Source organism: Neolamprologus multifasciatus, chromosome 20 (assembly GCF_963576455.1).
Source record: "Neolamprologus multifasciatus chromosome 20, fNeoMul1.2, whole genome shotgun sequence".
In the NCBI taxonomy this organism is placed as follows: Eukaryota; Metazoa; Chordata; class Actinopteri; order Cichliformes; family Cichlidae; genus Neolamprologus; species Neolamprologus multifasciatus.
In genome coordinates, this window is record NC_140458.1 from 34,076,593 (window position 1) to 34,088,719 (window position 12,127).

A 12,127-nucleotide genomic window follows, 5' to 3' on the forward strand; every position below is an offset into this window, starting at 1 on the left:
GTGCTGTTGCAGTTTTTCTTTCGTCTTTTGATTGCTCATGAAAGAGGTTTTGAGATTAAGCAGCGGCAAATGTTGGGAAAACTAAAGAGAAGGTTAGATCTGTGTCATTTGTCAGATGTAGTGAAATGCTGACAATGTAACTCCAGCGCCATGTCTTACATCACTGTTTCTTGATGGGGAAGATCTAAGGGAAGCCGTAGTGTCTGCTGGATTCCACTTAAGAGGAACTAATAGATTCAAGCTGATTGATGTGTTTGACATAAAACCTAAATCATTTTAATGTGTTTGATGATAATTTGAGTTTTTTTATTTGCCTGATATCCCAAATCCACATTGCTTCTTTTCTCAGAGGGAAAAGCTGCATTAATTATATACATCTGGCTCAGCCACCCACCGCTCTGTCTCAGAAAGAAAGGGATTATGGGAATTGAGTGCACACTAATAACTTAGTCCTAGTGCAGCCAAGCAGGTGGGGTGGGGGGGATCAGCACAAGGCTATCCACCTGGCTCTCTGGACCCTGAGGCTACAATTATCCAGTCTGGTTCTTTACTGCTTCACTTATTCTCTCCTTGTAGTTATCTTGGAAAGCAAGGGTTAAGTTACAGCTGGGTGATATAATATGTACATATAGATCAGATCAGATTTTTTAAGAAAAAATTGGCATTTTGGTCACTTGGCTCAATGCTTGCTTAGAGCTATATGTGAATACTGACCCCACAGATAAGGGTTGTTAGCATAAATATCATAAAAAGGATCAAGTCTAAGAGGCTACTTTGTTTTAAAGCATGTACAGTACTGTGAAAAAGGCTGCTAACTAGCTTACGTAATTAGAAAAAAAGGTCTGGCTCCCTAGAAACAAAATATACAGACATGAGGGGTGGCTCAAGACTTTTGCACAGTACTGTAAGTCTCTATAAAGTTAAAAGGCCTTGAAGTTTTCTTATTAATGTGTTACACCAATAAAAATGAAGTGTTGTGGTGTGGTGTGTGACAGAACCACGTTAGCTATTTGGTTACGTCAAGCTAACCCTCTGCTTGCTTTAGCTTCACATTTAGCTAACTTACTGATAGTTCAAATAAGTATATTGCCCCCAAAATACTATACTATTCTGTACAAGTAGTTTTCTTATTAATGTGTTACACCAATAAAAAGGAAGTGTTGTGTTGTGGTGTGTGACAGAACCACGTTAGCTATTTGGTCACGTCAAGCTAACCCTCTGCTCGCTTTAGCTTCACATTTAGCTAACTTACTGGTAGTTCAAATAAGTATATTGCCCCAAAATACTATACTATTCTGTACAAGTAGTTTTCTTATTAATGTGTTACACCAATAAAAATGAAGTGTTGTGTGACAGAACCACGTTAGCTATTTGGTTACGTCAAGCTAACCCTCTGCTCGCTTTAGCTTCACATTTAGCTAACTTACTGATAGTTCAAATAAGTATATTGCCCCAAAATACTATACTATTCTGTACAAGTAGTTTTCTTATTAATTTTTTTTATTTAAATGGGGTTTTTTGGGGGGAGGGGGGGGGGGGGGTTGCATGTGCCGCTAACGCAGCTGCACCAGGGCTGTAGGTTGAAGAAGTGGTTTCCTTTTCAGTACAGTGAACCTTGACCTTGCAGCTATACTTTCTTTTAAACTGATGCTAAGAAGTACAGCTTGATGCTGTCTCTGGTATAGTATTATTCATCATGCTACCTTAGTAACATGAAGAATAATGTCTCATGCTCATCCTCAGTGTCATTTAGTAATCTTCCTTAATGTGCTCATTTCTTACGATAACAGTTCTGTTTTTATGTTACGTCTGAACTTAATGAAGTCATATTGAGAAACAATGGGAAACTTTCTTAATAGTTACGGTTATTGATGGGAGTCTTGATTTTGTATTGGTTTTGCTTCTGCTTTATTTTATTTGCACCACTTCTTCTTAAAACATAACCTTCTGAGGAAGCAATTCCTCCAAGTCTGATTCAGAAAACTTTGAAATGTTTCTCCATAGCTCAGGCTCAGATTTGGGCTGGGCATTGTGTTTAAAGGCCACACTGGCATGAGTTATTGAAGCCTTCATGCACCTGCATTCCTGGCATTCACTGTGTATATCCCCTGTTGGCTGGTGTGCTCACGGCTCTTGCATGAACTCACAGGGATGAACTAACAGGATATTTTCTCCACAGCAATAATCTCCTGCTTCCGATTAATGGCTAATTGCTGTATTTTTTCGTGTCTTCATACATCACTCATATCTTTGTGGTCGCATTTCCTAGATACGGTAAATAAACTGTACAATATCGGTGCTGCTGCAGTCATTTTACATCACTGTTGTTTTGGAACACAACAACTTCCTGGAGACCTGTAAACAAGTTTGCGTTACACATGAGAAGACCTTGAGCTCAGGACATTTTTGCTGTTATCTCAGGCTCTGACTGTGAATCAGCCTTCAAAGAAGTCTGTGATGATAAAGGCCTCTCATTTCAACCCAGCTATCACTGCTGTCGATCACTGCTGCACCACTGCTTAAATAATCAGGTTAACAAAGGGGTTCTGGGAGGTAGCTCCGGGTTTGTGAACTGGAAATGGCATTTCTCCAATTTCCTGTTATTTTGTTGAGTGTTGTGAAAAGCAGATTGGAGGGAAAGTTATATCTCTCAGCAGACTGAGCCAGAGGTCAATGACGAAGAAGGGAGGGTTTGGAGAGCGTTCGGGCTAAAGATGGGAAGGCCGGTGACTAGAATGAGGACAGATAAGTGCGAAAGAGGCTGAAAATATTACACCACAGCTGCAAACTGTTGCCTTTAAGTCTTGATCTAATGGGGATTTAACACAATGCTTTTCAGCCAGTGAATCTGTCTGCTCTTACGCGCCTTATGTGTGTAGAAATAGAGAAATCAAGAATCAATCTGATAATAATTTAATTGTTTTTTGTCATTTATCAAATTGAAATGGCGTCTACGTCTATTTCCAGCCTAACACATAAATGAGAATCAGCTGCTTTTCTCGGTTTTGTGGCGTTATAGATGAATGGGTTTTGAGATTAGGCTTTAATCTTGTCGAACTAGTTATATATAAAGGGGAATTAAGAAGAGAAGTTTCTAACTGTATTGATTAAGTGTTGGAAAATCGAAAGCAGTTGCAGGTGATTTCCGTATTTGTGTCTTGACTTAAAATACACGCTCTAGGTTTTGCATAGTGAGAATGTGGTTTGCCTGTCGAGACCGTGTTTCCACATAAATGAGGTGCTTTGGCCTACCTGTTACATTAATGTTTTAATAAGAAGCATGTGACTGTGCCTGCTCATATTTGCTTTGTAAACACAAACCACCATCATGAGTGGCGAGCAGGGAGGGGCACTGACCCCAAGAAAACTTTTGCTGCCCTGCCTTCAAGAAAATGCATCTCCCCTTCTCCACTCTTTGTCCCTCCTCTTTTCAGTGTGTGTTTGGTAGAACTGGTAGCAGCTGGTTTGTTGGCCCCTCTGTCTTTCAGGATCTTTGTGCAGGACCTACGCATTGTTGCACTTGCCCGGTTTGGGTTACCTTGCAAAAGGAGCGACAGGTGATCAGATATCTCGTAGACAAAGGGGGGCAGTGTTTTCTCACACTCTGCTCCTCTTCCTGTCAAATCAGTTAAGCTTTACCTGCATACGTAAATACATTGTTTGAGTGAATATGCAATAGAAGACAAATGTTTATTTAACATGTAGACCAAGACTGACCGATATATCGGATGAAGGCTAGTACCAATCAGAAATATCGGTATTTGTGATATGTTCTGCTGAAAGATGCTGAAACCAAAAGGTTACTTTTTTAAAAAACTTTTTTTTTTGCAGAATACAATGCAGAAAAAATACTTAATGTAAATTTAAGAGTGTTTCAGCAGCGCTAATCTGACTCCAGCTTATGTAGAAGAGTAAGCTGACAGTGGTGCAGTCAAGCGGCATCTTCACATTAAGCCTACGTCCACACGTACTCGGGTATTTTTGAAAATGCAGATTTTTCTATGCGTTTGCACCTTTCGTCCACACGTAAATGGCGTTTTTGGTCACTGAAAATGGAGATTTTTAAAAACTCTGGCCAGGGTGGATATTTTTGAAAACTCCGTTTTTGCATTTACGTGTGGACGAGAAAAACGAAGAAAACGCAGCGTCAAAGATGTGCGCCTTTTTGACGTCACACTGTGCGCCACGTTATTGTTTCGGTGAAATGAATTTCTACAATACTGTTACTGTTAATTGTTCTCTCTGCAGTGTTTAAATGCTTACATATACACACACAGTTACTGTCCCTCCACACATACCACTCGGTTCCGCTTCTATGCCTCAGCTTTGTTTACTTTTTCCCACCGAGGCTTCTAGACTTCTGATTGGCCAACATTTCTGCACGGATAGGAATATAGCGCCACCTGCTGCTTTGGTGTGTTCCTAGCAGCGTTTTCCTTCATTTCTGCCTTTACGTGTGGACGGGATTATTTTTTAAAACGAAAACGGAAAATCTCCGTTTTCAAAAATACCCGTGTACGTGTGGACATAGCCTAAGTCACAAAGTAGTTTTTTAAACAGATTGCTGGAAAGTAATTAAACGATTTCCCTTCATGATCTCTTTTCAATAGAACATATACTTTTAAAAAACAAACAAACATTATATTGATCGTGGAATTGGTTTTACTTCCCCAAATATTGCTACTTGCTCCAAACATTACATACTGGTCAGGCTCCAATTACACAGCTACACAACAAATTTAAAAATACTCAGGGCAGTTTTTGATTTCCTGAAGAGTTGAGGAAGTGTCCGCAGCCCAGTGACGACAGCAGCTGAGCCACTCATCCTGTCTCCTCTTATTGTGCTTCCCTACCAAGAAAAAGGGAGGACTTCAACAATAGCCCAGACAGCGACATTCATTAATAAAAAGCTACAGGCTGTGTCACAAACAGCCAGTCTGATTCATGCTTGTTTTTACCACGTCTTATAAACAATTCTGGCTTGTAGAACTCTATTTCATGTATATGACAAGTATAATATGTTAGGCAATTATCCATTTGGTTCTGTACGTTCGCGTTCACTTCGGATGTAGTCAGGTTTTTTTAAACCTCTCTTTTTCCTGAAGGAGACATTTATTTTGAACTGTGTTCAACATATTCTAGTATCACTTTAAATCTAAGCTATGCATTTAATAAGCTTAAGGGAAACACACTTGTGCCAGGTTCTTTATTCATTGTGCTTTCTTTGCCCCCTTGCTGGATGTAACAGTCAGTAGTTCGCCTGTTACCCCCCTCCTCACACAGCACCTTTTAATAATGAGGACCAGGTCTTATCTTACCCTTATTGGCTGTTTCATTATCTTCCTTGTGTTACTGGATTATTGAAGGATGTCTCTTGTTCATATGCAGCTGTGTTGTTTGGGAGCAAGAGTTTGCACAGGAGAATAAGACAAAAAGAGTGCACATATGAAGTAAAGTGCATGATTTAATGATCGATGGCTTCATGAACAGTGAGAGTAAGTAGCTGATTAGTTTTAGTAGAATCTGTTGAAGGTCACTGACTGTGAAACAACTGTTATGCATAGACATATTTTGCTTTGTCCTGCAATAGGGTCAGTGTGTCGTCGGCCCGGATTATGGTAGCAACTGAGTTAAGCCACAGATCCCGTTTTCCTGAACCCCACCCTGATGACCAGACAGACAGGTTGGGGGGAACGAGGGCCGTCTGGGCCTCCATGTTTGAACTACGACAGTAAGCTCTTTAGCCACCCACTCATTTTCCTGTGCGATGATGATAACTGTCTGCTCTGTGTAAACCTATCAAAGCAGATAAAAGACACAGACTCTGCATTTCCATCCCACCGATAGACCACAAAAGAAAGAATCACACTGAATGCATCTTCTTAGTAAGTCACTTATTTCAGTTAAAAAAGTATAAAGCGCCAAATCACAACAACAGTCATCTCAGGGTGTTTTACACCATAAGATAAAGACCCTACAGTACAGACAGAAAGGTAAAACTGTCTTTTAACAGGGAGAAACCTCCAGCAGAACCACAGTCAGGGAGGTGCAACCATCTGCCACGACTGGCTGGGGGGTGAAGGGAAAGAGAAGAGACAGAAGAGAAGCGAAAAAGGACAAAACACAGACTAAGGGAAACAGATGACAAAAATTTAATGACATGCTGCCATGATATATAAACATGTGGGGAGTGGAGAAGAAGTGTTCAGTCCATCACATCAAGTCTTGCAGCAGTCTGAACCTATAGCAGTGTAACTAAAGGATGGTTCAGGGCCACCTGGTCCAGCCTTAACTATAACCTTTATTAAAAATGAGGACATTTTTGGGACTAATCTCAAAACTAGAGAGGGTGTCTGTCTCCTGAATCCTGAAGAGCTGGTTCCACGGGACCGAGGCCTGATAGCTGAAGGCTTGGCCTCCCATTCTACTTTTAGAAACTCTAGGAACCACAAGTAAGCCTGAGAGCTGGCAGTCTTGCTCTCAAACTGCAGGGTTGCTAATTTAAATCCATATTATCAGACAACTCAAAAACAAATATAAAAAAAGAGCAGTTTATCCTGCATCATGTTTTTAGCACCAGTGACTTACAGAGTAAGTGTCTGTGGCGTACCTGGGACTTATGAGGCAGCATGTTGTCCTCTGCAAGAACAAACAAGCTGAGGAAATTCCACAAGCAGAGCTCTCCAATTAAAAATCATTTGGTTTTGTGCACACTGGTGTGACGCGCTATCCCAACTGGAAGTGTGAGAGAAGCCGTGGAGGAAACATCTTGTCGTGCTTTCAGACTGGTATCTCTGGGGACTTCTGGTGGGACTTGCAGGTCAATAACGTAACATCGAGCCGATTGTAAATCATTTGGATTAGGAAGCTGTCCAGCGTAGGGCAGGATGGAGTTGCCCTGGTGACTCTAATTTCTCAAAGGCTCTTCACAACATCCCCTCACTTATGGGGGTCTGTGTGTGACCTGAGCGCTCTGCTTAGGACTTCCTGGACTCTCCTTAACCAGAAACATGACCCCATGAACTACTTTAACTGTTGACGCTTTAAAACCTCTGTCATCCTTTGTTAATGACGGAATTGCCTGTTCCTGAATTTATCCCCTCACGGCTGACCTCTGCTATGCACCATCGAGTTTTCCGTCTTTATTTGTTCACTTTACAGTCACGTACACTAAAGAAAACCAAAAGAAATGTTTTAAAGACAGAACTTTTGCACATCTATGTTATGGTGTCTGCATTTTTTTTACCATTTAACTGATTTAACCTCAGTAAATTAACATTTTAATGCACTGAGATCAAAATGGCTGCGTTTGCAATCTCCACCCTTTGCTCACATTTGTGACCTAACGAGTTGTCAGATAGTGACAATAGAACTAGTTCATCTGGTTGTGAAGTGTATCGGTGTTGTGTTCAGCTGGATTTTGCTTTACACAGCACCAGAGGGCATACACTGACCCTGCCCACCAGCCATTGTTAGCGGTTTTCTGTGAGAGGAAAAAAGTTGGCTCAAATGTCAAAGGATGGGAATGGCACAGCACCGAATCAAAACAAAGCTCCACACTGAATCCTTTGTCATGCCAGTCTCAGGTCAAACAAGAAAGGCCACGCTGGAGGAGAGAATATGTGGGCAACGAGCGCCAAAACATTTTTGGCATAGCTGTAGTATTTTCCCTTTAAAGCATTCCAGTGATTTCGAAATTATAAAAGGCTCCTGCCCCCCTTTCCTTTAGCTTCTTTTAGCTTCTTCTAAACACAGGAAGCGAGCGATAACATCACTGTGGGAGAAAGTGAAATGAAATTAGCTAAATTGGGTTACTTGGCTCAAATTACCCAAATCTGGTCAGAAAGGAAACTTTCCCTCCGCCTTTTGCCCCTCTGTCGCTCACACTAACATTTTATAGTCAATTTTGACACTTGCAGCTCAACAGACATCTGCAGAGTTTCACCGCTATTTATTTATAGGCTTCAGCTGACAGTTGAACATCATTAAACAGCAGTATGTGATGTGTCCTCATTGCTCAGAATAGCTTTTCGGTGAGTTGAGGGATTCTGGTCATTTTCTTAACTATAATCAATTATGTTCCTATTTTTATTTTTTCATTACTAAAAGGAGTATCTGTGCATACATCTGGTCTGCGTGTTTTCCAGTAAATCAGAATTAAATTAGTACAAAAAGGAGACCCTGCTCTTAGCCTGCCTCTACTTTCATGTGCACTGACTGACAAACCAAAGGTGGCTTTGGGGCCGGGATACAACCCGAAGCGTGTAACTCTTTACCTTACCTTCATAGAAGAGTGTACGACAAAGGAAATAAGGGCTGCTGCTTATGATCGTGTTCGTCAGTTATTAATTTGATAGCTATCCTGTCAATCATATGTTTTTATTTGTCTAAGAAAATCACAAAAACGTTCCAAAATAAGAAGCTAATGTTTGTCATCTCTACGATTATCAAAATAAATTTCAATTCATCCTCTGACCAGCAAATATAAATATATACATATATATATTTCTCTTGCTCTATGATGACCAGCTGTAGATTATTATTCAAAAATATACAACAGTTTTAAATCAGTGAGCAGTGATAGGAGGCAGTTTGGAACAACCGTCTTATTAAAAATTACAAATTATTGATCTGTTTTTAGAGTTCATGTCAAATCACTGGAAAAACCCAGAAAGTTCAGACAAACCATTTATTAAAGACATGTGGAAGATCTACGACCTTCCTAAAGATGGTCTTGTAGGTAAATCTTGTCCCAGGAGAGCCAAAGGAGGAGAGAGCAGCTCGGGGGTCAGACATGAGAGAAATTTACTACTATAAACAGGACACATTCCTCCTGTAATTCTGAACATCTGGTACCCATGTTACTTCTTTTTTCTCTCCAGCGTGGGTATTTTGGGTTCGTCAAAATAAGCCATATGTGAAATCTTCACACTGCTTTCCACTCTGGTGATAGCCTGTTATAGCTCTGCCCTGCATTTTCTTAGTTCACCTTGTTTATAGTTATTCTCGGGCATCCACTGCCAGCTCAAAGTTGTTTCGCTTATTTTTGAATGTGTGCTGCGAAGCTGTGAACACGTATAGAAATTATTAGCTCTTTATGGTCCTGGCAGGACGATTTGTTTGCCTCCATATTTGGCGCTTGCAAGGACAAAATGATTCATGATGCTGTGATGGAGTGAGCAATGATTCGGAAAAGTCATTTTAATATATTCTCGTGTGATATTTCCACCACGTCTGGTGACTGAGTTGCTACCATAGAAACAAGTATGTGTTGTTTTCCACGCTGGAACATGCCAGCGTGAACATCACATCTGGCATGGTGGGATGGGTTAAAAGCTGTTGCATTTTAGACAGCAGTCTGAGTCATAGCTGCAGGTTAAAAGTCAAGCTGACGGGCCATTTGTGGCTGAGCTTTGGGATACTGTTGACACTGTTGGAAATGAGGGTCTGAGTGCAAAAACAATCCCACATTTCTTCAAAGAGAATCAGTGAGGCAGTTGCACTTCCTCCTATCTAAGATTTCCATGTCAACCTCTGTTTAGAAGCATTTGTGTCATTGGAGGAAGTAATTAGTCAAACACTAGTGTCATTCAGCTTGCGTTATTTTTTTATAGCGGTCATGAGCAGAGATGGGCAGTAACGCGTAATCCGATTACTTTTGTCAAGTAACGAGTAAAGTAAGGGATTACTATCGGAAAAACGGTAATTAGATTACTGCGTTGCTGCGTTACTGCGTTACTAAAACCGTGATTTTTTTGCGAGAATGTCTCATGACAGTGACGTAAGCGAGTGCGACGTTCGTGACAACAGCTGTGTGCAGATCAACAATGGATCATATATCGAGTGCAGAGAGAGTATGAGCGTGCAGCGTTTAAAGCGTGGAAGTACTGACCTTACTTTGAGTTTGATTCCATAAAAAGTGACAAAAACATTAGTGTCCGATGTGCGTGGGAAGAAAACTTCTTTTTACAGCGAAAAAATCCCCTAAACTTCCGAGCAAGCACCGAGTAGCTACGACGTAATGGGAAACTCACAGAGAAACTCGCGGATTCTTCCACTGACCGCTGCACACCTGCACCAGGGTAACCCTCCGCCTACCCCACTCCTGCTTTACAGGTGAAAATAGAGCAACAGGACCGCTAGTCTTTGACTTTATTTATTTTCTGCTGTGTTTTACTTGCATCTATTTGAAAGACTGAGTGTAAACACACAAAAAAATATTTTATGTGCTCGAATGTGCAGAAAATAGGTTTAAATGTTAAACTAATTTCTTCCAGTCAGAGAATGTTGCATATAATTAAATTTTTGCTTGATGCATAAAGTTAAAAGATTAAAACTAATAAAACAAGTTTTAAAAAGAGACTTTTCCATTTGATTACATTTTGTATGATGATTATGCAGAAAAAGTAGAATTGGGCTGAAAGATCTATCACTTTATCACCTATTCAGGGTGTAAATCGTGTTTTTAAAAAGTAACTAAGTAACTAAGTAATTAATTACTTTTGAAAATAAGTAATCAGTAAAGTAACAGGATTACTTTTTGGGGGAAGTAATCAGTAATTAGTTACAGATTACTTTTTTCAAGTAACTTGACCAACACTGGTCACGAGGACATGAGATCCTAAATTTGTGCTTAGTTTCTAAATACAGATTACATAATATGGGGTTTAAATTGAGCCCAGAAAAACGGCTGCATCTGGTCGTCTCGTGTGGCATTCAAGTGTTGCTGGTTTAAATAACAAGTCTGATGACAGGTCCGGTAATAGGCCAGTACCCTGATAGCAGCATGTTGTGTTATGAAGAGATGTGCTGCCTGAACAATACTGAGACCAAAGAGTGAGAAGGAGATGCACGTCGTCTCCTTCAACAGGATGCCAAATGTCAACACAGGAAGTGAGGTCACGGTATAAGTCTTGAAAACTTTGTCATCAGTTTGCTGATGGCGCCAGAGACTCATAAAGACACAGACTTAGTCAAAGCCACTATTAATAGTCAACCTGAAAAAAAGGGGAAACAGTGTGGTATGAATGAAACGAATGCTTACATTATTTGTTTTGTTCTGTTTTCCAGAACTCTATGAACCTGCCTCCAGACAAAGCCCGGCTCCTCAGACAGTATGACAATGAGAAGAAGTGGGACCTGATCTGCGACCAGGTGAATTTGTGAACTTTGTATCATTAATTAGTAAACCTGCTGTAAGACTACACACACCTGTCCACATTTTGGTGTGGCTGACTGCAGCAACTTACATCACGCCGCTCTTTTGTGTATCTTCAGGAGAGGTTTCAGGTGAAGAATCCTCCTCACACCTACATCCAGAAGCTTCGCGGGTACTTAGATCCTGGAGTAACACGAAAGGTGGGACCGTACAAAAATTATATTAACTTCTGTGACAGCTCTGATGCACCTTCTCCTTATCTCTGCTTGAGGCATTATCAGCTGTTACCAGCTGAAAGTATCAGAAGTTCATTGGTCAGGTTGCAGGATGTTTGACTTCTCCGGTTCTCCTTTATTCATCCTCTATTTTACAGTTCAGCCTGAAGATGAGGGTAACACTAAATCTGCTGAGTAGGATTATTGTTGTTTTTAAGGAACTGAAAAGTTCTCATGAAAACTGCCTAGAATGTGCAGCTTCAATAACCAGCATTCGTCGTGTCTTACAGAAGTTTCGCAGGCGTGTGCAGGAATCTACAAAAGTCCTGAGGGAACTGGAGATTTCACTGAGGACAAATCACATTGGGTAATCATGTCTCATCTTCTATTTTTCTGGTGCATTACGCAGGTCTATTCATCTAAAGCTCAAGGAAACCACATTATTGTTTTGCCCGGTAAAGAATATTCTATTGTGTGTCCCTGCCGCTGCCGCTGCTGCTGCAGGGACCCAGAGCTTTTTCCGGTGCCCAGATTCCCCCCTCCTATTGTTCCAACTGCCAAGCTCTGCAGCTCCACTTCATAGAGCTGGTGCTCATAATGCCCAGATGGTAGCCATTGTGTGGCCTTGTCCACTCCCCCATAGAAGGCAGCAGGAAGCTTTGTTGTATGCCAGAGGGACAGGAAGCCCGGCTGACCATTGCTGAACCCAGTGAAAAGCACAAGAACAAACACAAGGATACATGTATGTTTACAG

General features: G+C 40.9%; 1 protein-coding gene across 7 annotated transcripts in view; it reads left to right on the forward strand.

The window, feature by feature from the left end:
• The window catches only part of fmnl3 (formin-like 3), a 36,082-nt gene that overhangs the window by 5,318 nt on the left and 18,637 nt on the right, over positions 1-12,127 (forward strand). For all 7 annotated transcript variants that reach the window (XM_085144687.1, XM_085144686.1, XM_085144690.1 and 4 more), the window contains exons 2-4: positions 11,071-11,154; positions 11,278-11,358; positions 11,664-11,740. In XM_085144687.1, the coding sequence (XP_085000813.1) occupies positions 11,071-11,154; positions 11,278-11,358; positions 11,664-11,740 (242 nt within the window). The remainder of the gene's footprint in view (positions 1-11,070; positions 11,155-11,277; positions 11,359-11,663; positions 11,741-12,127) is intronic.